The 24,736-nt window shown below is 38.3% G+C and overlaps 1 protein-coding gene across 3 annotated transcripts in view; it reads right to left on the bottom strand.

Moving 5' to 3' along the window:
• Chn1 (chimerin 1) overlaps positions 1 to 24,736 on the bottom strand; it is a 152,226-nt gene that overhangs the window by 63,418 nt on the left and 64,072 nt on the right. For 2 of the 3 annotated variants that reach the window (XM_055600555.1, XM_055600556.1), the window contains one exon: positions 6,736 to 7,024. In XM_055600555.1, the coding sequence (XP_055456530.1) occupies positions 6,736 to 7,024 (289 nt within the window). Of the gene's footprint in view, positions 1 to 4,914; positions 4,971 to 6,735; positions 7,025 to 24,736 lie in introns of those variants that run through there. The other variant, XM_055600557.1, reaches the window with a different exon arrangement.

Below are 24,736 nucleotides of genomic sequence, written 5' to 3'. Positions count from 1 at the left end.
GAAGGAAGGAAGGAAGGAAGGAAGGAAGGAAGGAAGGAAGGAAGGAAGGAGAATCAAGACATAGTTTTATGCTAGTCTTCTAGTGTTGTTAATATTATTACTTAAGATTAAATTTATAAACAGAAGTCTGTTGAGTTCTAAATTAAGACTGTGTAGATACAGATAACATACTACATACTTTTTAAGGAAAGTAGAAAAAAAAAGCTACTATATGGAAGACCAGGCCAATTAGCACACCAGATTAACCACACCCTTCCATCTGTTCCAAGGAATGAAGAATTAAATGTCTATAGAGGTATCCAAAGGTTCTAGCATTAACAGTAACTTTTGGCAACACATCAATTATATTTCAAGTCAAATGTAGTAGCTTAGTAATCCTAAAGTCTTTCAAAATTAAATTTTCAATGTAAAAGAAATTCCTTAAAAAGCAAACTAATGACAAAGTATAAGGCACTGAATTTATTCTAAACTTCCTTAGAAAAAGGAATACATACACACATATATATGTGTATGTATATATTTATTTATTTATTTATATGTATATGTGTGTGTGTGTGTGTGTGGAGAGAGAGAGAGAGAGAAGGAGACAACACTTAGGAGAGGAGTACAATTTAGCTTTCTGAGGTTTCATTGCACCAAAATTTTTTACAACCATGCCATCAGAGGCATCTTCATGTGAGAGGGTTGACGTTCAAATAACCGAGCTAAAGCTAAGAACATTCTGCCTAGATCATGTATGGGCTCACAGAGCTGTTTCTGAAATGCAAATTATATGGTTTGTTTGTCAGTTTATATTATTAATGTTTACAAGAAATATTTTCTACAGCATGTTTTCCAAAAGATTTAAAATTAAATTAGAAATTTAATTTGTATGAAATTATCATAAAAACTACTGAATGCATCCATTGGTCCAGGATCTGGACAGACATGCATATATTTATTACTTGGAACAAGAATCTATTGAAATTCGGTTCCAAGAGAAATAGAGTTACTAATAAACTGGGCCTCTGTCCAGACTGGATGGCTAAATCAAGCTACTGTAGAAGAGAAGGGAGTCTGGCTTCCTCTCATGCTGCAACTTCACCAATATTTCTATCACTGTGCTTTAATTTTCTTGTTTACAGTTAATTTTTCAAGCTTAGAAAACAATTGAATAGTAAATGAGAAAAATATCATAGCTTTCACCTGGGGGAAAAACTATGACCATTACAATAGGCTACCAGGTTTCGCAGGGAGAAGAGTTGGCTTGGTTTCACTTCCTGTGGCAACAACATTCATGGCCAAGAAAACACATAGCAAACCATGTATAAAATCCATACAGTGGACCATTTAAATACTCACAGCGTGAACCCATACAGCAGACTGCTTACATGCTCACGGCCGTGAACCCATACAGCAGACTGCTTATATGCTCACAGCCATGAACCCCTGCAGCGGACTGCTTACATGCTCACAGCCGTGAACCCATACAGCAGACTGCTTACATGCTCACGGTTGTGAACCAATATAGCAAACACATACAGTGGATGGTTTAGAAGCTGGTACAGAGCTGACATCTAAGAACCACAACAAACACACAACCGGAAAGTTCTTACTCTTCAGTTCTGAACACAGCAACCACCATACCAAGCTTTATCAAGGGCAGCTGCTTGAAACATTATTTTCCAAAACTGTTCTTAACAACAGCAGGTGACTCAAGTGGACTGTGGGGAGCACCATTGGGGAGCTGCAACCACACTGAAATCACCACTGAAAAACCTATTAAAGAAAAAGATTAAAAATCTAGGAATTTTGTCTAATTTATTTGAGCACTGAATCCTGATAAGTGTTTTTATTGAAATTCGGTACAATTTCTCTTTTACAGGAAACCCCTTCTCTCATATGAAGAAACTCCAGTCTAGGGAGGTTAAGTGGCAGCTGCAGACTTGTGCAATTAGTTAGTAGACAACTAACAATTCTCACCTTTCAAGAGACTCCAGGACATTTTTAGTAGTCTGTTCTCTCTTCTCCATAACACATAATTTCATAGTCTCCCCTACATTCTTGTGTTGTAGGACCCTCTTGGCCCTTCATCCATAAAAATAAAGACACGAAGACCTTTTAATATTTCAAAGCTGAGGTCTTAGTGTCAGACTCACACCTTGCTCATCTCAGTTAACCCGACCACTTAGCCTCATCCAGCCATGTGGCTAGCTCTACCTTCCAGATAGTCACCTCGGTTTCCTCCCGTAACTCCTGTAGACAAGGCCCTTCCTCTTTCTTCTTCCCAGAGTTCCTTTCCCTTGCCCAGGAAGTCCTGCCTTCCACTTCCTGCCCAACTAATTGGCCATATTTTTATTAAAACCAATCAGAGAATGCGTTAGGTAGGTAATGAATGACAGAGAGACAACTTCACACACTGTATTCCAACACCTACCCCCTTAGTGTAATAAAGGCTCGTTCTCTTATAATAAAAAACTATATGCAATCAGAACAATTACAACAACTACCAGGTAAGAATTACGTTTACAATGTCCAGTCCATTTATATTTGGGAATCTTTGGAGAAAAAAACTCTACTATCTATCCTGCCTTGGTGAATTCAGTGTATCTAACTCAATTTCTCAATTTCTATCTTAACATATTACCATCCTAAAGACAACTTCTTAGACTTAAAACATCTTTTAAAATCCTAAACAACTTAGCTTTATTGTAAGAATATGACTATTTAGAATTCAACCCCATCAGAGACATGAGATGGAATAAAATTACCTGAGTATTGCAGGAAATGCAGAGCAAGCATCTCCCAAAACTAAATTAACGTCACTGTTTATTCAATTACAAGTGATCAAAAACAGAAATCATCCATTGTATGTAACACATATCAGATCGCACATGGGTCTACCATGTACAGTACAAGAAATGATGAAATTGATCAGCTATTGATAGTAAATGTGATAAAAGCTTAAGAATTTTATTTTTTAAACACCATGTTAAAAGCAAAGCTTAAAAAAGTTTTTTTCTATCCCTTGACAACAAGCCAAGGAAATTTTAAGGAAATGTCTTACTTGTTCTTTATATAACCAAACTCTATTATCTTCAGGAAGTAACCCTAAAGGTACCCAAAGAAGTAAAATTGTCAAATGGATGTGCTTCATTTTGCAGAGTTTGGTAAACTGAAATATGTGCACCATTCTATAATCACATATTCAAGATTTCAAAGGGCGACTTCTTTAAATTCTAAAAAGGCTAGTTGTCATTACACATTTATTATAAGTTGTGGCAATTATGAGAATACTTGTACAAATTAAGACTGAAGTGCTCCAGCATGTCCCTAGTAAAATGAGACAATTTTTTATAATTTCAATTTTTATATTATAATTACATATTATAATATAAAATATATTACGGGTATGCCACAAAACTCTACAGGACAAGCCATTGTGGAGAGATCCAATAGGACTTTAAAGGAGATGCTTAACAATGAGAGAGGTGTTCAAAGACCCCCAGAGAGAGGTTACATAATGCTCGGTTGACTTTAAATTTCTTAAATGCTAATGAACAAAAAAACAAAAGCTAAAAGACATTGGATTATGAAAAAAAACCCTGCTAAATTAAATAAGCCTATTTATTTTAACGATGTCCGTAACCTCAGAATGTAAAGCAGGAAATGTGTTACATTGGGGAAGGGCTTTGTATATGTTCACACAGGAAAAGAAAAAAAAAACCTATAACTCCCACCCAAGTGGATAAAAATCAGATATGACAGAGGGAGACTCCCCTGAAGATCTTGATCACACACAAGAAGAAACAAATCAAGACCAAAGCAGGTAACGTATCCCTGGTTCTTCCACTGGAAATAGCTCTTAAAATGCCTGAAGTATAAATGCCTATGCGTAGCCAATAAAACTTGTTGGCTACAAAATCCTCAATACTTATTATGCCATTCTTTTTATGGTATAAATAAAAACTATAGTGCAGTTTGGTTATATCATCCAAACTAGCTTGTAAAGAAAGATAGATGCCTTTCATGTGCTCAGAGAGCAGAAGATCATCTTTGAATGGTCATGCAACTTACACATTCCACGCATGTGTGGTTACTGAGCTGTATATTGCTTATGAGAGTTTATATGCTCACAGAACAAAAGGAGCAATGAAGTTGGAGCAAATGTGACCAGATTTATCCTCCAGGACACTGAGACACATTTATTATTCCAGCACCCTCTTCCATCCAGCCTCAGACAGCTTCAGTTGCAGTTCCATCAAAGCTTGCTTCCATGACAGCTTCAAGGAAAGCTGCTGAGCCCAGCTGGTCCAGCCTCACAGACTGTTCCAAACAGGATTTCATTTAAACCTGAATTTTCTCAGCATTTAGAGACTGGACAACAAATGTTACTGCTGCTAGCTTGGTTAACCATTTTCCCCAATTTCCTTTGCCCCCCCCCAAAAAAAAAGGTATCCTATGCCCCAAATCAGCATAAGCAATCTTATCTGAAGAAACTCAAGTCTAAACAGGTTAGGTGACAGCTGCAGAATCGTGCGATTAGTTGGTAGACAACTTACAATTCTCACAGTTCAAGTCTCCAGGACATTTTTAGTACTCTGTTCTCTCTTCCTTGAAACATATAATTGCACAGTCTAGCCCAACACTCTTGTGTTAAGTGTGAAAGATGTCCTCAGAGAAATGAAGCAGTTGCTTCATTTGGACACATAAGTTCATGTCTACAGTGGGAGCAATACCCAGCCCTTTGTTTCAACACTAGCATCCTGTCCATGGCACTATTCCAATTTCTGCAAAACCAACACTTTTTGCCTCTTATGTAATAATTCTTGGGAAAAGAGGGGATTTAACTACTAAGGATCTATTAAAATATTTATTAAACCACTTTTGTGTCAATGTATTTTGAATCAAGTAAGCATGGTCACTTTTACTTACAGATGTCATCCACTGTGACAGGGAATCAGTGTTTCAAGCTGCTGAACAGGTCATCATCCCTGTCTTGTTGGATGACACCTGTAAATAAAATAAATCTATTTTTGAGTGAGATTTCTAAGTCAGCTCTATTTAAGATTCATGCAGCTTAAGCAAAAAGTAATTTTAAAATGGTCCTTAATGATTAACTACCAGAGAGAGACATACTTCCCAGTGCTGACTACTTTCTATAAATAGTTTTACTTGCCCCTTTACACAATAGAGTCCTGGGAATTTAGCATGTGGTGTCGTCAGAACATAATCAGAATAGTGAGAATCTTGTAGGTGGTGTTCATTTCAGTCTCCTGCCACTGTGCTTATCGTTTCTAATTTTCACGAGGTACAAACTATGCCCTGTCTACTTAAATAACTAGTCTAATGTTAAATAAAATATCCAATGTCATTACTTTAAATCCCTGGGGTTGAAAAGTAATGTATACATTAGCAAAGTTTACTATGAGGCTGATAAACTTTGAAAAACTTAAATATTTCAAGAAGGTAAATTTACATCTATATAAACTGCTACAATGCTATTATTAGATATAGAATGTGCAGCTGTTCCTGGAAATATCACAGGTAAAAAATAAGAAGTGAAAAAAACAGGAAATGAGACAAAGAACACTATTCAATAGAGTATACATCTATGATTTTAAATCCTAGGAACTTCCAAACAAGATTTGCAGCTCCTAGCAAATAGAAATACAGGAAAGCACATATTTAAAGCAAAATTTCACAGAGCCAATGATTTTAAATAAATGTTGGTTTCTCTGTAGTTATGGAACACCAACTGAGCTAATATCCACCAGAAACCAAAATTTGGGCTGGACAATGAACACTAAATTTCCATCTGCAGCCAACCCAGAGCACAATGCTCTTATGCTGAGGTCACAGACAGCCACACTTCGGTTTACTCCAGCCAGCACTGACGGAATGCTTTACCCTCTCTGTCCACTCAGCCCACGCCTTGGCTCTTGTCACAATTTTACAAGTGACTATTTCATAAGTCAGTCACCAGAAGCCGAGCTCTAAACCTCTCTGCACATCCTTAGCCACCACACTAAGATGAAGTAACAGACTTCAACTGAAACAGAGCATGCTCTTTTAACTCAGTCCCACACAACACATAACCACACGACATTTCTTTGAAGGAAAGGTGAGGGATATGGCAATGCGAGAAAACGATCTCAATATCCAAGGATTAAAACTTTTCATCTTATTCTGAAATTATCATGACTAAAATACGACAACTGAAATTTTAAACTTGTATTTTACAATTAAGGAAAAGTAAATCCTTCTGATTTAATTCCTTCTTAACACTAAGGGATAAATCCTCCCACTTAAGGCAGGCTAAATCTCGTAACAGTATAATAATTACTGACAGAATTAAATCATGTATATTAAAATAAATAAAGTTGCTTAAGACAGAGCTATTTACAAACTACCTTTAAAGGGAAAAAAAAAGGTTCTGATGTGACCCCTCAGTTCCTTACACGGTCATAAGTTATGCTCCTGATCAAAGCCCCTTAACTTCTGTTACTGGGCCATTTTCCAACATATTTTTAAAGCTGAACATAACTTTTTTGAAGGGACACAATCAGGAGCAAAAATATAGCTGCTGTATTTTAATCAAACGCATAAGAGATATACAAAGCTCATCTCCACAGACCCAGACATTAAGAAAACGGCATTTCCTTCTGAAAGCACTGTGGGAACCAGAGACTTTCGGGAAAAGGGGCTCTGGAAAGACCCCGACAGATAAGACAAGTGTGGTCCATGATAGCTTACCCTTTTCTCTGACACCCCATCCTGGCCTGTGGCCTCTTTGTCATCATGTGTCTCTTTCAGGACTGCCATGTGCTGTTTGTATGCTGGCTCTCTGTTTAAGGTTGTGTATCCTATGTGCTCATAAATTGGATTTATCGTCATCTTGGCAATGTATTCTGCTGCCTTGGTTTCAATATAGAGAGTAATCAAGCCATCAGTCACCAGATCGTGGATGGACTCAAAGCGTTTCTCCCCAACAAAGTGCTTTCCATCGTAGTACAGCCTGAAGTTTCTGGTCTGACTTCCAAATCTGCCTCAATGAAATGGGAAAGATGGTTTTAAGAAAAATGAACAAGTGAATTCTTTCTGAAGAAGAAACAAACACACAAACACCCCCAAACTGAAATCTATCACTTGTATATGACTGTTTAGATCAGCTGTGGCTAATTCTGATTAGTCACCTAGAATATACAAAATTCAACTTCTCAATACAAACAACGAATTTGAAATAACCAGGGTTATTAGCACAGTAATCCTAGAAAGAGCAATTTACTTACATATCTTTAAAGCCATTTCATTACACTTGTAATAAGGTGGAGGTAATAAATCTTATAACCTAAGACGGTACATTTGACATGGAATTGGTCAACTATAATATATAAAATTTCTTCAAATTGAACAATAAAAATACCCAATGTGCTTACAGGCCAGCATTAACATCTTTCAATAGGGAAGTCCATTTACCATTCACTCAAGTGGGATGCCAGCAATCATTTACACTTGTGCTGCCTCTGAAATTGAGCCAAGCAGCAGACAGCACAGAAACATACTGGGCCATTTCTGGCCTGAGCTCAGGACTTGTTCTTCCTTTAAACCTGTTATGTGTCTGCTGGTTAGGTGTGGGCAAGAACTGCTTCCAATATATAGGGCACATATTACAGAAATCTGTTGTCAGTGTTGATGACATGCTTTAATAATTGAAGAAGGATGGTTTCCCTTCATAGTAATTTCAGTGTTTCGCTTCCTACAGGAAACCTCAGAATTCGATCCAAGTAGGCATGACTGACCAGTGTCCTTCCCAGGAGATACAGACAACCTAATAGAAGCTGATGTCAAAGCAGGAAGGGCTGCCAGTTTCAGAGTGAGCATCAATAAAAATGAAGAGAATCAGAAAGGATCTACTTCATTTTGTTGTAAAAACAACAAAACAAAAACCCACACACAGAGAACCAAAATTAATTTTAAAAGCAAAGTAATTTTTGCTCTGAAAAGAGAGCACATGAAGATGTAAACTCAGTATGCTGCATGACTCTGGCACAGACAGTATCCAAATGGGTAGGAATAGATCCTCCTCTGCCCTGCCCTTCCCTGCCCTCCCCTCCCCTCCCCTTCCCTCTCCTCTTCTCTCTATTTTATCCTATTCTGTCCTAGTCTACTCTATTCTATGACTTGTCTCATTGTATAGTTCTGGCTGGCCTGGGACTCACTATGTCAACCAGGTTGGCCTTGAACTCAAAGAGATTTGCCTGCCTCCTTCCTGAATGCTAGAATTAAAGGCCTGTGTCACCACATCCTGCTAGGAATTAGAGCCTTTTAATAATGGGTCTAGAATATTCTGTTTGTTTTTTGTAATTCAGACTTTAATAACACTTAATCCAGAATCCAACATAATATCAATGTTGACCTTTTAACATATAATTATCCACCTTTGTTCCTTTGAAAGAAATCAAGTTTTTCCTTATACTCAAGTAAATGAGCCATATAATTAAACTTTCCTCATCTCCATTTCCTCTAAACTTAAACATTTCTCCCAAGCAAATTTTCAATACTGTAAGTTTCAAAGGCTAGAAAGATACTATGCCAAAATTAAATATTGAAGTTTTTTAGTTTAATATCCTTCTATTATTTCTCTAATGTGCATTATCTGCTACTTAAAACACTGAACGACAGTTTAAAATCATCTAAGCTCCTTTCCATGGTGGCTATGGCCCTCAAAGCAAAGACTGGGTGGTAATGTCAGCCACCATCACCATCTTCTGGATTCTGGGCACGGGGCAAGGGAAGGTGGTGGAGCTGTTCCCACAGGGCTGTGCACAGTGTGGCTGAAAGCCAGAGTCTAGGTCTGGACCTCTGCTTTTCCCTTAACTTCAGGACGCTCTCTGTGATGTCCAGCTCCTCACTGACCGGCAGCTTAGAGGGAGCTTTGAGATAACTGAAGGAGTGTATGGTTGTGAGGTACCTGACTAAATTTAGCCTTAAAGGACATGGAAGCAAATGTCCACATTGGAATTTTGAATTTTTTTTTTTTTTTTTTTTTTTTTTTAGAAAACGCCATTGTTTTTTTACTAAAGGAACTGCATGTTTTTCCTGCCTACCAAAACCACTCTCCGTTACTCAGAAAGTCACCAAAGAAACAGCCTAATAGCACAGACTGTCAGACACTGCTCTATCACTTTGGTCTGCTCTGTCCTTTGTTGTGCCTGTGGGTTCAGAAGGAGAGATCAAGCAGAATGTTCTTGAGAATGGAGGGGAATAGATGGACATAGTCTATGAAAGAAAAAACAAGAAGATGACAACAGATCTGAGGATTGGGGGACTCTTCCTTTTAACAGTGTTTTGGGATAGAATGTCATTTATTCAACAAACACTCAAGAAAACACTCAAGACACTTTCAGCAGCACTAGGAAGTTCATGATATCCTGCTCGCATAGCAACCACAAAGGAAAATGGATAATCATAAAAGCAGATCAAAGAAAGGTATGAAATACTGAGCTTCAAAAACCTACATTAAGACTGCTTTAAAAATTTTTTTACATCCATTTTTGTGTGGAAATGCATACACCAGCATGCCCAACCATACAGAGGTCAAAGAACAATTTCCAGGAATTGATTCTCCCCTTTGACCATTTGAGTTAGGGACTGAACTCAGAACCTCAGGCTTGGTAGCAAGAACCATTATCAGCTGAATCATTTTGTGGTCGACTTCCTTTTCTTATTTTCTGCCTCTGCCTGGACTACCAACATTTGCTTAGTGAACACACTTGGAAGGAACAGCCCCTCTCTACACGGACAGAGCTAAACAGGATGAAAATTCATGTTCTCCAAAGTGGTACTGCAGTTAACAAGCAAGAAAAAATGACGGGCAGTCTGCTCTGCACTGCCATTGCTGTGCGCAGTTGCCACTTCCTACGTAGACCTCCGCTCCTGCGACTCTGGAGCTGGGTTTTCCTGGTTAAAGAGCTGTGTGCTACTGTGCGCAGCTGCATTCAGATCCACCTCACAGTATGCAATGCTAACATTAAGCTTCAAGAAAAATGAACGTAACATTCTTTTCCAGCTTTTTTTTTCCTCTTGTGAATCATATTCCGTAAAAAACTCAGTCTAGATCCATAAATGATGAAAAGATATATAAAATGTTACTTTGGGTAAAACCAAAAACTGATTTTGATTTGAGGCCAAAGTTATTTTGAAGTGACTTTTCAGAGGACTAGAAGCTAAGAGATATCTCCTGTTCACAAACAGAAAAGATTCTGCCTCCACTAACACTGAGACATCAGATGAGTTTCTAGCAACAAACATACAAAAGCAGTTTTATCATAAACATAATTTGTATTATTTACCAGAGCCAAAGCACCAACGCAGTGGTGAAACACACAGATCCACCTCAGAAGCACACAGTGGTAAACAAGCCTTCAGGGAACAAGTGGGAACAGAAAAAAGTGACAAACATCCTAGGATCTAACTAACCCCCTTTGAAACAATAGGCATTATTTCTGCCTCACTTGCTACCTAATTTTGATGAGAAAATGGAGGAAATTACTGAAGTGTACAAACTGAAGATTATATTCTCCTCCCATCGCCCAACTTTCTAAAAGTGGCACCACAGCTCTGGAAGGTGGATAGGGCGACAACCTACACAAGATGTAGCCAAGTGCCCACCTTACTCATCAGACCTGAGTTACGCTCACTGGGGAGGACGGATCAGAGACTAGTACAGCACAGGCAGAGCTGAAATAGAGGTGGCATCCTGGAAACAAGAAGAGTGAGGCCTGACAGGAGACTGCAGACTTCCCTGGGGAAATCCCATTGACTCCTCAAGGAGACCATAATCCTGTAACTGTCTGCTCCCTTGACCTGTTAGAACTACAGCTGAGGAGCCTATATGCCAAATACACTTAAATATGGAAATTAGCCAACAAGCACCTAGTATCTGAGAAAAACCTTCAAGGAAGAGAAGCTACAATAAACCGACAGAATCAAGTCAATTTAGAGGAAACAAATAACTCGCATGGACAAAAATACCTATTTTAAAAGTATTAACATGCTAAACTACAGGATATGTCTTATTTCTATTCTTAAAAAAAATAACCCCCCAAAAAAATCATGCGATAAAGACATAAAGTAAACAGTCAAAGTAGAAATCAAATAGATCATCCAAGAAAATCACCAAGGACAGAAATTTACACAATTTGCAAAATAGGTTCATATTATGTGGGTAAATGTAATAAAGTATTCAAAACTAGAGCAGTAATTATAAAAAAAGCCCTCAGATAGGCAGAACTTAATAAGTCTGAAATAAGCACCAGCAAAGATACAGAGCTGCCACAGAGGCTGCTGTGCTGCTTAACAGAGACATTTGTCTGTCATATGGTAAGGTTGGACACTGGCACACATATACCCTTTGACACTACAAGCCCACTCCTAGGAGCTTGGTGTGTTTATATACCCATCCTGAAGGAATAATCAAACTCAGGGTTGAAATCAATCAATTAGGAACAAATAAAACAATTCAAAGAATCAATGAAACCAAGGGCTGGTTCTTTGAGAAAAATCAACAAGATAGACAAACCCTTAGCCAAACTAACTAAAAGACAAAGAGACACTATCCAAATCAACAAAATGAGAAACGAAAAGGGGGACAAAACAACACTCCAAACAATCATTAGGTTTTACTTCAAAATCCTATATGCCACAAAATTTGAAAATCTATATGAAATGGACAATTTTCTTGATCGATTCCACATACTAAAGCTGAATCAAGACCAGGTAGATAAATTAAATAGTCCTATATCCCCTAAGGAAATAGAAATAGTCATCAAAAGTCTCCCATCCAAAAAAGCTCAGGGCCAGATGGTTTCAACACAGAATTTTACCATTCCTTTAAAGAAGAGCTAACACCAATAATCTTCAAACTATTCCACAAAATAGAAACAGAAGGAACACTTCCAAACTCATTCTATGAAGCCACAGTCACCCTGGTATCTAAACCTCACAAAGACCCAACAAAGAGAATTTCAGGCCAATCTCCTTTATGAAAATTGATGTAAAAATATTCAACAAAATATTTGCAGACTGAATACAAGAACACATCAAAGATATCATCTACTATGACCAAGCAGGCTTCATTCCTGGTATGCAGGGGTGGTTCAATATACAGAAATCCATCAATGTGATCTGCCATATAAACAAACTGAAGGAGAAAAACCACATGATAATCTCCTTAGATGCTGAAAAAGGATTTGACAAAATCCAATACCCATTCATGTTTAAAGTCTTAGAGAAATAAGGGCTATACAAGGCACATACCTAAACATAGTAATGGCAATATACAGCAAGCCTATAGCCAACATCAAACTAAATGGAGGGAAACTTAAATCAATCCCACTGAAATCAGGTACAAGGCAAGTCTGCTCACTCTCTTCATAACTCTTCAACATAGTTCTTGAAGTCCTTGCTAGAGCAATAAGGCAATTAAAGGAGATCAAGGGGATACAAATTGGAAAGGAAGAAGTCAGAGTATTGCTATTTGCAGATGATATGATAGTATACATGAGTGACCCCAAAAATTCTACCAGGGAACTCCTATAGCTGATAAACACCTTCAGCAAAGTGGCTGGATACAAAATTAACTAAAAAAAAAAAAATCAGTAGCCCTCCTGTATACAAAAGACAAAAGGACTGAGAAAGAAATTAGAGAAACAATGCCCTTCACAATAGCCACAAAGGACATAAAGTGCCTTGGTGTGCCTCTAACCAAGCAAGTCAAAGACTTGTATGAAAAAAAATTTCCAGTGTCTAGAGAAAGAAACAGAAGAAGATATCAGAAGATGGAAAGATCTCCCATGCTCATGGCTTGGCTTAACAGTAAAAATAGCCATCTTACCAAAAGCAATCTACAGAGTCAATGCAATTCCCATCAAATTACCAACACAATTCTTTACAAACTTGAAAGAAAAATTCTCAACTTCATATAGAGTAACAGGAAACCCAGAATCGCTAAAACAATCCTCTACAATAAAAGATCTTGTGGAGGTATCTCCATCCCTGATCTCAAGCTGTACTACAGAGAAACAGTAGTAAAAACTACACGGTACTGGCATAGAAACGGGCTGGTGGATCAATGGAACCGAACAGAAGACCCAGAAATAAACCCACACTCTTATGGACACCTGATTTTTGACAAAGATGCCAAAACCATACAATGGAAAAAACGATAGCATCTTCAAAAAGTGGTGCTGGACTAACTGGATATTTACATGCAGAAAAATGCAAAAATAGATCCAAACTTATCATCCTGCACAAAACTAAAGTCCAAGTGGATCAAAGACCTCAATATAAAACCAGACATACTAAACCTGTTAGAAGAAAAAGTGGGGAAGAGCCTTGCACTTGGAGACAACTTCCTGTATAGAACACCAACAGCACAGGCTCTAAGATCAACAACCAATAAATGGGACCTCATGAAACTGAAAAGCTTCTGTAAAGCAAAGGACAGCTTGCAGATTCAATTCCATTGATCCACCAGCCTACAAACTGGGAAAGGATCTTCATCAACCCTATATGTGACAGAGGGCTAATATCCAGAACATATAAAGAACTCAAGAAGTCAAACAGCAACATCAAGTAACCCAATTAAAAATGGGGTAGAGAGCTAAACAGAGAATTCTCAATAGAGGAATATAAAATGGTAGAGAAACACTTAAAGAAATGTTCAATATCCTTAGCTATCAGGAAAACGCAAATTGAAATGACCCTGAGATTTCACCTTACACCCCAAGTGACAACACATGCTGGAGAGGATGTGGAGAAAGGGGAACCCTCCTCCATTGCTGGTGGGAATGTAAACTTGTACAACCACTTTGGAAATCAATCTGGTGCTTTCTCAGACAATTAAGAATAGTGCTACCTCAAGATCCAGCTATACCACTCCTAGGCATATATCCAAAATACACTCAACAATGCACAACAAGGACATTTGCTCAACCATGTTTGTAGCAGCTTTTTTCATAATATCCAGAATCTAGAAACAGCCCTCATGTCCCTCAGTTGAGGAATGGGTACAGAAATTGTGGTACATTTACACAATGGAATATTGCTCAGCAATTAAAAACAAAAAAAAATAAAATTTGCAGGCAAATGATGGGAACTAGGAGAGATCATCCTGAGCGAGGTATCCCAGAAGCAGAAAGACACACAGGGTATATACTCACTTATAAGTGGATATCAGACATATAATACAGGATAAACATACTAAAATCTGTACACCTAAAGAAGCTAAGCAAGAAGGAGGACTTTGGGTAAGATGTTCAATCCTCATTCAGAAAGGCAAAGGAGATGGACATTGGAAGAGGGAGAAAGCAGGGAACAGGACAGCAGCCTACCACAGGGGGCCTCTGAAAGACTCTACCCTGCAGGGTATCAAAGCAGATGCTGAGACTCGTAGCCAAACCTTGGGCAGAGTGCAGGGAATCTTATGAAAAAAGGGGGAAGATAGAAAGACCTGGAGGGGACAGAAGCTCCCCACGGAGAGCAACAGAACCAAAAAATCTGGATATAGGTGTGTTTTCTGAGCCTGATACTCCAACCAAGGACCATTCAAGGAGATAACCTAGAACCTCTGTACAGATGTAGCCCATGGCAGCTCAGTGTCCAAGTGGATTTCCTAGTAATGGGAACAGGGACTGTCTCTGACATGAACTCAGTGGCCTGCTCTTCGTTCACCTCTCCCTCAGCGGGCAGATGGAAGGTGAGGTGGACCTCCCCTATCAGTGGACTGGGGGAGGGGCATGGGTGAAGAAGAGGGAGGGAGGGCGGGATTGGGAGGGTGCTACAGGTGGGATACAAAGTGAATAAATGCCATTAATAAAAATTAAATAAAAATATTTTAAAAAAGAATGAGACTTTGTCTCAAATTAGAGAGAGTAGGGAGCTAAGAGGAGAATTTCTTAGGAAGAAAGGTTGCTATGCTAGACAGAGGGGGATGAAAGAGTGTAGTAGGGGCTGAAAATCTACCAAAAGTAACTATATACATGTATAAATAGTTCATAGTGAAATGTACTATTAGGTATAACTAACACATGCTATTAAAAATTATTCCTAAATGGTTCCATTAATACTTTCTTTTGAGTTGGATGACAACATATAACAAAAAATTTTACCTCAAAAAGTTCATTGGCATTATACAGAACCGTCAAAATGCAGTGAGACTCCTGTAGGCTCACTAGTACATTGCCAAACTGTCATTACAGGTCCATAATGCTCCCAGTTGATGAGGTAGATAGCATGAAGGTGCTTTCCAGATAGACAACTGAAGTACAAAGATGCTCTTTTTTTCTCTAGTGCATCTAGAAATATTTTGTTTTCATTTTTTTACCTTACCACTTGTGCAGAGAACCCATCCTAAATACTTTGCTCAGAATTATATACATTTATATATTTTTATTTACAGAGAAATATTATATGCATTATCTAAATCCAGAAATGCTCAATATGTCTGTACCATTAACAACAGTTGGCACTTATTTAAGAATTGATGCTGGGAAGTGGTGGCACACACTTTTAATCCCTGCACTAAGGAGGCAGAGGCAGGCAGATCTCTGTGAGGTCAAGTCCAGGCTGGACTACAAAGCAAGTTCCAGGAGAGCCAGGGTTACACAGAAAGACCCTGTCCTGAAAAACAAAAATAAAATAAAACAGGAAGAATTCATCAATTCCACTAACCGTTATTGATATCTTGCAGATAAATCCACTCTTTCAGAATAAAAATTCACTTTGCAACGCAGGTCCAAGAAAGCCAAGTTATCCATGTAAATGTCTCTAAAGAATTCTTCTATAGCATATGGAAGTGTGTATATATAAACATAAGGCTACACATTCACAGTCCCTCATATTCTTAATTCCTTTACACAGTGCAATGCTATTGTCAAATAATTCTGGTATAAATTATATACTCTAAGTATTAAATAAGGTCTAAAATTTAATATTTTTCTTGATGATCCAGGTTTGTTAGTGTGTTATTCTAGTGGAAGAATACAGAAACATCCCAGAGGCTACTCTAAGGCCTTGAGTTCCTGTGATGGTTAAGTGTTGTCAACTTGATAGAATCTAGAAGTCACCTGAGGACCTCTGAGCATGTCTGTGGGGGTTGTCCTGATTGTGTCAGCTGAGTGGGAAGAGCCACCCACTATGGAAGGCACCACTCCCTGTCTGGGACCCCAGTCTGTGAGCAGAGGAGAGTAGAGCAGCAGCGAGCATCCATCTCCGGTGCCTGACTGTCGACACACTGAATGCTTGCTTCCAGCTCCTGCTCCCTTGACTTCCCTGTCATGAGGGACAGCACCCTTGAACTAGGAATGTTAAGTCTTTTCTCCCTTCAGTTGCTTTTATCAGGGCAGTTTTTCACAGTCCCAAGAAAATTGTATTTCTTGGACCTAATCTGTCCCCCAGATATTGAATACTTAGTTCTTGGATCTAGGTTTATATTTCTAAAATGCTCTTCATAGTTATCAATTGTGTTATCTCATTCATAATCTGTTGTCTTTAAACATACTATAATGTAGAAAGAAAGTTTGTTTTTTTTTTATTTTTAATGTTTTAAGACTGTATTAAGCAGGCTGTACTGTGGCTTGCTATGTGCTCCTTGGCAACAGACACATGGATTCTTGGCTTTATTAGGCCAACAACGACATTCTCATTTACATCTAGCTTTCAGGCTTGATTTGGTCTGTTACATACCTTTAAGGTCAGTACCAATTTTCTACTAATGGTCAGCAGATTATTACATTTTTCTCATTAAATGTCTATTATTAATGAATTACTTATATCCAGCATCTCATATTTATTGACAGGGTATAACTCAATGAGTTTTAATCATTGATAAACACCCCAACAGCTCCCCAGATTTCCCCATGCTCTTCTACAGCCAATCTGACTACTCTCTATCCCCCTGAACCACCTCTGTTTACTGCCATTATACTTTTCTATTTTATATAAATAGAATCATGGGCCAGCAGGAAGGCTCAGAAGATAAAAGCTTTGCCACATAAGCCTGGCAACCTGAATTCAATCCCAGAACCCACATAAAAAGCCAGACATGCTGGCTCATCTCTGTTATCTCAGTACTCTCCCAGTGAGATGGGAGGCAGGCCAGCTAGCTTAGAGCACATTGAGTGGCAGAGGCAACAGAATAGGCCCTACTGCAACAAGGTAGAAGGAGAGAACACATGACTGAAAGCTGCTTTCTGACTTCCACATGCATTCACACACACACACACACACACACACACACACACACACACACACACACGCTAATAAAATTAAAAGCAATGAAAAACTAATAGAACCAGAAAACATATGTATTCGTTTGGCTTTTGATGTCCAACTTTTTAACATAAAGATTTGCTTTAAGTTGATGGATATTGTCCTCATTAGATTTCAAGTGACCAGCCCAGGATTTCCATGTTTGGTGGCAGTAAGCTATATTTTCATATGCAACTCTGTTCTTTTGTTTCTAGCGGAGACTTGCAGTCAGCATCTCCAATCTGAAATCAGTAACCTGAAACAGTCTAAAACCTTTTCTTAGCATTAACATGCTGCCACAGTGGAGAATCCTACATTTGCCCTCATGTGACACGAAGTGAAAGAACACTAAAAATATGTGTACAGTGTGTATGAGATATTTTAAAAAGTGTTTAAAGTTGGGGCATCCTGGGCTGGGCGTGGTGGTGCACACCTTTAATTCCAGCACTTAGAAGGCGGAGACAGGTGGATCTTTGTGAGTTTGAGATCAGTTTAGTCTACAAAGTGAATCCAGGACTTGTTACACAGATAAATTCTGTCTCGAAAAAAACAAACCAAACAAACAAAAGAATTGGGGCATCCTGAAGATTTCAGTATATATATGGCAAATATTTGAGAATTCAAGATATTTCTATCATAACTATGACTACCAATTGTTGACTCTTAATATCTGATAAACAGGCTTAATCTATAATAATGTATCCATCTCAATAGTAACAATTACTTCAGTGATATGCTAGGACTACGTGTACATTAAACCATATAATCTTTCTAATTCTATAAGGTATTACTATTACAGCCTCATTTACTGCAAAGGAAACTAAGACTTAAGAAAATAAGCAACCTGTCCAGAGTCATACAGAGAACTTAGGATGCGGAGTCTGAACCCCAGACTGTGTGTGGGAGTTATGTTCTGAGCCACTGGCCATCTACATTGATTTAAAAGCATAGGGCTAAACTGGCCATCAAAACCTTGCAATTTGGCTGTCTGACTTTCAAGCAACACAGCAAAGGAATCACAAATCTGTCTACTAGAGAGATCTCCAGAGAAGAGTAATGTTCTGAGTGAAAATGGTTCTCTGGTTTCCCCTCATGCAGAGAACCATGTCCCAAGGAGGAACTGGGAAGCTGACGGGGTCACAGTTCAATGTGGTACTGAACACACCCATCTATGCATCTCTGCAGAAGCCTGTGGAGTCATGATTAGTAAAGCTCCCCCCTCCACTCGCCCTGGAGGACCTCATTTCGTTTTTAAAGTCAGAGAGGCACATAAATAGCATTTCTCTGTAGGTGTAGGCTTAGCTTATTTAAAGAACGCTTTCAGATCAGATCTTTTCAGAAAACTTGACATAATAACAATATGGAAAAAGCACAAGATATAAACACGAAGCAGGGATTCAAATGTAACCTTGCACACTGGGCACCATTCCTAAAAGTCACAGCACTCGAGTCAAGGCATTTCTAAGTAAACCTAAAACCCTGCCAGGAAATAGCTGTTAGAATTCTTGACAAAAATCCTGAACTCCTAGTGGAAAGGGCCAATCTGTAGTTTTAATCACAATTAAGAGCAGGAGAAGCAATGGCTTATGCAAGGGCCTAAAACCACAGCAAGCGGGGCAGGACAGTCAGGCTGCAAAAACCAGAGGCAGCTCTTTAAGCCAGGAGATCACAGGAATCTTCACAGCACTGCTCTTCTACCGGGTTCAGGATTACAGGACACATGGGAGGGGAGCTAACCCAAAGAAAGTGGCACATTTCACAAGAGAAGGGTACTGTATCAGGACATGGATGTAACCCTATGTGAGAGCACCAGAAAGCAATTTAAAAGCTTTAGGATGGTAAGCAATGCTCAGAGGAGCTGCACTGGCAGGGTAAGGAAAGCCTTTCAATTCATCTGCACTAAACACAGCTCCACGTTGGCAGAGCTCAGCAGAGCCTGTGGCTTCTGGGTGGGCGGGAGGGAAAGAATGAAATATGCATTCATTTGGGCTTTTCCAGAGCTTCCTGAGAGTTCCGTTTTTCTCCTTCCTGACACAGAATGCTAATGGAACCCGCATTGTTTGGCTGTGTGGGGGGCCAGGGAAGCCAAAGAGGACAGGGACAAGCTCAATACAGCAAAAGAGGGCCTAGGGTGCCACCCACAGAGTCCAGCATAGTTCAGGGTGAGTGGGCAAAGTCGCTGCAGTCATGGCTTCTCACTTAGCAAGTGAAGAAGGGCAGAGTATATACGCAGCGTTCTGCTACTCAGAGGGACATGTGTCTGCTGCACTCATTTCAGGAACTGGATACAGACGTACAAGAGCCACCTGGAGACTGGTTCCAGGACCCCTGAAGAGCAAACACTACAGAAACTCAAGTCCCTTCAATAAAATGGCACAGTAGTCCCATAAGACATATCATACCTTCCATATACTTTAAATATCTCCAGCTGCTGAAATACCTAATACAATGTAAACTTTGGAAACATCATATACTGAACTCTTCTGGGAATAATGACAAGGAAAACATGTGTATGTGTTCAGTACCACTGCAATATTAGGGGAAGGATCCTTTCAGTCCAGAGCCCATGGCTATAAAGGGTCAGCTGTACTGGATGACTGGAAGCTGCTAAGAATGAAGTACTGAGGTATGGCATCTAGCTGCAGTATACTTCAGAACCTGGTTCAACAGACAGAAAACACGAGAGAAAGACAGAGAGAGAAGGGGGAAGAGGAAGAGAGAGAGAAAGAAAGAGAAAGCTCCTTTGAAAGAAACTGGCAAACTTCTCCAATTCAAAGATTGTACACCCAAACCCAAGAAGGAAAGTTAATCCAACCCCTCTCCCCCGCAAAAAAAAATCCAGAGCCTCTCAGAATATCTAGAAAAGCTGATTTATGCTAAAAGATCTCTGGTATGCAACCAGGATAGAGAGAATGAAAGACATGGCTGTTTCTGAAATGCGTACAAGTGGGGTTGAGACAACGAACCAGCCTCAAACAAAAAACAGAATACAATAAAAGCTAAGAAACTGAAATACATAAAGATACAGCTACAGAAGTACAGCCCAATCACCGCACAAACCTCCTGGGCCCAAGCCCAAAGAAATAAATACTCATGAATCACTTGATAAAGAATTCCAACAAATGTTAAAGCAATGGAAGGGAAGTCAAGGCGGTGGGCGGCAGGAGTGGGGAGAGGACACAGTCACTCAGTGGGTACACAGCCCCAGCGGCACGTGTGAAATTTCAGAGCTCTGTTACAGAGCAGTGGGCACTTCTTAACAATCATAATTGTACTTCAACTATCAAGAGATTAAAAATAATTAGTATAAGAAAATCTGGGTATAGATTAAGAAAAATAAAAGGCAATCATTAAGACAAATTAAAAGCCTTCCTTTCCTTGGTATATCTAACCACATCTCTTGGTGTAAGCCATGACAAGTTGTTATTCTTAAACCATACACTAAACATGTGGGTAATTGGGAAATTCCTCCTCTCTACAGCAAAACTTCAGAGGTTTGTGAAGTCAGGGCAACTCCATTTTATACACAAACGCACGCATACATCATTTATGTGCTGAATTCTAATACACATTTGCCACAAGCATTTTGGGTAAGAGACATTTGATCTGTACAGATATTTTAACGGCTATGGCGCTGACAACATGCTTACATTTTAAGTTAACTATGCTAGTCTTTTATACTAGCAACTGTGACACTGCAGGACTACTAAATTTTATTGTCATGTGAGCCACTCCTACTCTAATACAGAAAAATTTCCATAAAGCAATCTGTAATCTTAAGGAAAAGAAGCTGAAAATATTCTTGAGAAATAATTCTGCAAAGCATTATTTCCCACTTATTCCAAATGGCACAGGAAGCTTTGCAGGAACTGAAATGAAACCATAGCAACCAACTGAACCTATCATGACGATCAGATCAAAAGAACATGTAGTACACATGTCAACGCCTACTAGCAGCTTAATCTTTCACCAGTTCCTTTGCATCCTTTCTCTAGACATGAAAAAAGCCTTCAACCAGGGCTTATTTCCGGTAAAATGTAAAATCCCCTTTGCCAACAGCTACTGTGATTCTCTGACTCAGTTAATGCTAAAACTCAAACTAACACCCCAAAATTCAATTACTTTTATTTCAGTCTATTTTATTATTTCCTAACACAATAACAATGGATTCCTCCTACTAAATCTTCAGAAATATAAATATGAATTAACATCATAGGAATTCCTTGTTTAATAACATTTTATCGGCTTTTTGGCCCAAAGCCATAATAAATTACATCTTACTGTCCAGTCTCTCAACAGTGATCAACCAGCTCACCAAAATTGGGTTTAAAATGTTTGTAGACTACCAAGCATCTGCTAAAATGAAATAAACAAGAAAATGATGGCCTTTGTCAGGCATAGGCTGTTTGTTACACAACTACACAGCCAGGCAGACAACACTGCAAGCTCATGCAAAGACTAGTAAATTACCTTTAGTAGTTGGTAGATAAAGTCTCTACCAGCTCTCAATGAGAGCACAGTTTATACATGTGACATAAAATAGACGTGTGTTTTAGGCATAACCATTTTTGAGAGTCCAAATAGACTCTGAATAGCACTGTCTCCACACACTGAATCAGAAATATACCATGAAAGTACCTAATTTACTATCATAGATGCTTTTTTCTGGGTTGAAAAAAATTTACCACATCTACCTGCTACTTTCAACAGCATAGAGATACAGGAGATATGGAAGCAAACCTGCTGTGATTTTACTAGAGGAGAACTATTGTTTGCCTTTGATTAGTTAATCAATTTTTTATTTTTTATTATTTTGAGGTTAATGTTTAAAGCCAGATCTTTACTAATGCTAAGCCCAAAGTATACCATCAACTTACACAAATCCTAGCCCAATTTATTCTTGTACAAATGATCACAAAGTGATCCTACAGTAGAACTTTAGTTTAAGTCATTAAATTTTGAACACATTTAATTTGGCTTTCCTCCTTTGGGAGAAGTGAAAATTTAGCCCTTGAGATTTAGTTGGTATAATTACTACATTTAAAAGCATTAAGCAATAGTTTCTCTGCCTTATAAAAATGACAGTGTGTCACTAATTTTAAAATATTAATTTTCTAAAAGTCCTGATTTAAAACACCTGAGAGTTTAGTCATGTGCTACAACTCCTTGCACATACAGATTATGCATTTTGTTGTTATGGAGCTGTTGTTTTAAAAAGCTTTATTTCTCTTTCTTGGTTTTTTCATTCTACAACAGTTAAGCCTTATTTTTCTCATGTATTAAATTCACAATGAAAAACAAAAAACTAAGCCAAACTACTTTCATGTACTGTATGGGATTGTTTTATAAATAAAATTGAATTTTCCAACTGGTTGTCATGAGCAGAGGTGACAAGTTAAAGATTAAACCCACACAGCCTTCAAGAAGGCCAAGACATATGTGTTGAGTCCTTGGGCCAGGCATATATGGCCGTGTCTGCTTGTGCATTTATCTCCAAGGTGCCACACAGTACAAAATAGATTGAGAAACACCAAGAGCCACATCACATAAAATATTCACTAGAATGCCTGATACAGTATTTGGGGAATAGTTACATTTATTAAATGATTAAGTCTGTAAAAAATGTCTGCTTTTGCCAAGTTTGTGTGGGTTTTGTTTTGCTTTGCTTTTAAAGAAAAGGAGAGACACATTATCCATATATTCGGGAGCCATGATTTGGTTACTAAGGAACAAGTCTTAAAGGGAATTTAGATTTTGTACTTCACTTCCAGGTACATGGGACAGATTCTAGCTCTCCTTTGCTAAGTAAGTAACAGCTCATCGAATCATCACTGAACCAAATTTCTGTCTGTCAGTTTCAGAATATACCTTGGGGCTGGCAGAGATGGCTCAGCAGACAGACCAGTTTGCTCTTGCAGAACTGGAGTTCAGGTCTCAGCACCCAGCAGACAGCTCACAGCTGCCGACATTCCAGTGCAGAGGGACCCAGCGCTTCCTCTAAACTCTACCAATACCTGAGTCACACATGTCCACATCCAAACAGACACACAGATGTTCATAACTTAAAACAAATTGTCTTTTAAAAATGTACTTGAAACTGAATTCTATCCTTAACGTTCAATGGAATCTGCCTTTAAATATGTGTCTTAAAATAAGAAAATAAAAATATCTTGAAATCAGCTTTTAAAAACATTCTACCTTCAGTTTTATATTTTTGGTTGTGACCCTAGCCTTTATCAGCTGAGCCATCTCTCCAGACCATACCTTCAGTTTTAAATCTATTGGTTTATATACATTTAGGAGAGAAGTGAAACTTGAAGCCAGAGACTATCAGTGAATAAAACCATGACAATAAGAAAAATGGGGGCTGAAGGAATGCCTCAGTGGTTAAAGCACTGTCTGCTCTTTGGAAGGACCTACATTCAAGTCCCAGCATCCACATGGCAGCTCATAACTGTCTGTAACTCTAGTTCCAAAGGACCTGTCACCCTCACACTAATGCTAATAAAATAAATTATTTTTTATTTGAAAAATAAAGCACCATTTAAGAGTAAAATACAAATTAAAACTATAATGAGATACTACTCCATATAAGTACATCTACATTTAAAGATATAATGAAGCATTGACAAGGAAAAACTGGAAACTTCCTTCTTTGCTATAGAGCTGCAACAGTATAATCACCTTGGAAAATAATTTGGCAGTCCCTCAATTTTTTTTCCTTCTTCTAGAAAATGACCTAGAGCCTCTGTGTACTAAGCATACATTTTTATCACTGAAGCATATGCTCATGATCCCCAAATTATTTTTAAGTTACAATGTGATCTAGTCATTTAATTCCTAAATATATCCAAAATATAAAACCATATTTCTTCATAAAATTTGCACATACGCACTATTCACAATTGTTGTATTTATAGTAACATTGATCACAGAAGCAAAAAAAAAAAAAAAAAAAAAAAAAAAAAAAAAAAAAAAAAAAAAAAATAGAACAAAAAAAAAAAAAAAAAAAAAAAAAAAAAAAAAAAAAAAAACCAAAAAACTGGGAACAACACAAATATCTTTTTACTGATAAATAAATAAACAAAAAGAAGTTTTCTCAACTTGATCAAAAGAGGGTCTAGAAGAAGTACAATGAGGCAGGAGTAGCAAAGCATTTATCTGATCTAGCAAATAGAAGAATTCTGGCCTGGTGGTTTCCTCTTCTTTCTTTCCCACTACTCCGAGCCCTTCATATTAATATGCTAGCTGAAAATGATAACTAGTGCAAACAGCCATTCTGTTAACCTAGAGTTTTCTCTCCTGTGGACCAACTACAGGGAAGAAATCTTCAGAGGACTGCTTGGCAGCATCAAGTCAAGAGAGAGGCTGAATCAAATGTTCCCAAAGTGTGCTCAACTAAGACTCCCACCACATCCACAGGCTCCAAGGGGTACTTCAGGGA

The sequence above is a fragment of the Psammomys obesus genome, unplaced genomic scaffold, assembly GCF_907164565.1.
Source record: "Psammomys obesus unplaced genomic scaffold, mPsaObe1.curated_primary_1811, whole genome shotgun sequence".
NCBI classification, from domain to species: Eukaryota; Metazoa; Chordata; class Mammalia; order Rodentia; family Muridae; genus Psammomys; species Psammomys obesus.
This window is presented reverse-complemented; position numbering and strand designations above follow the sequence as displayed.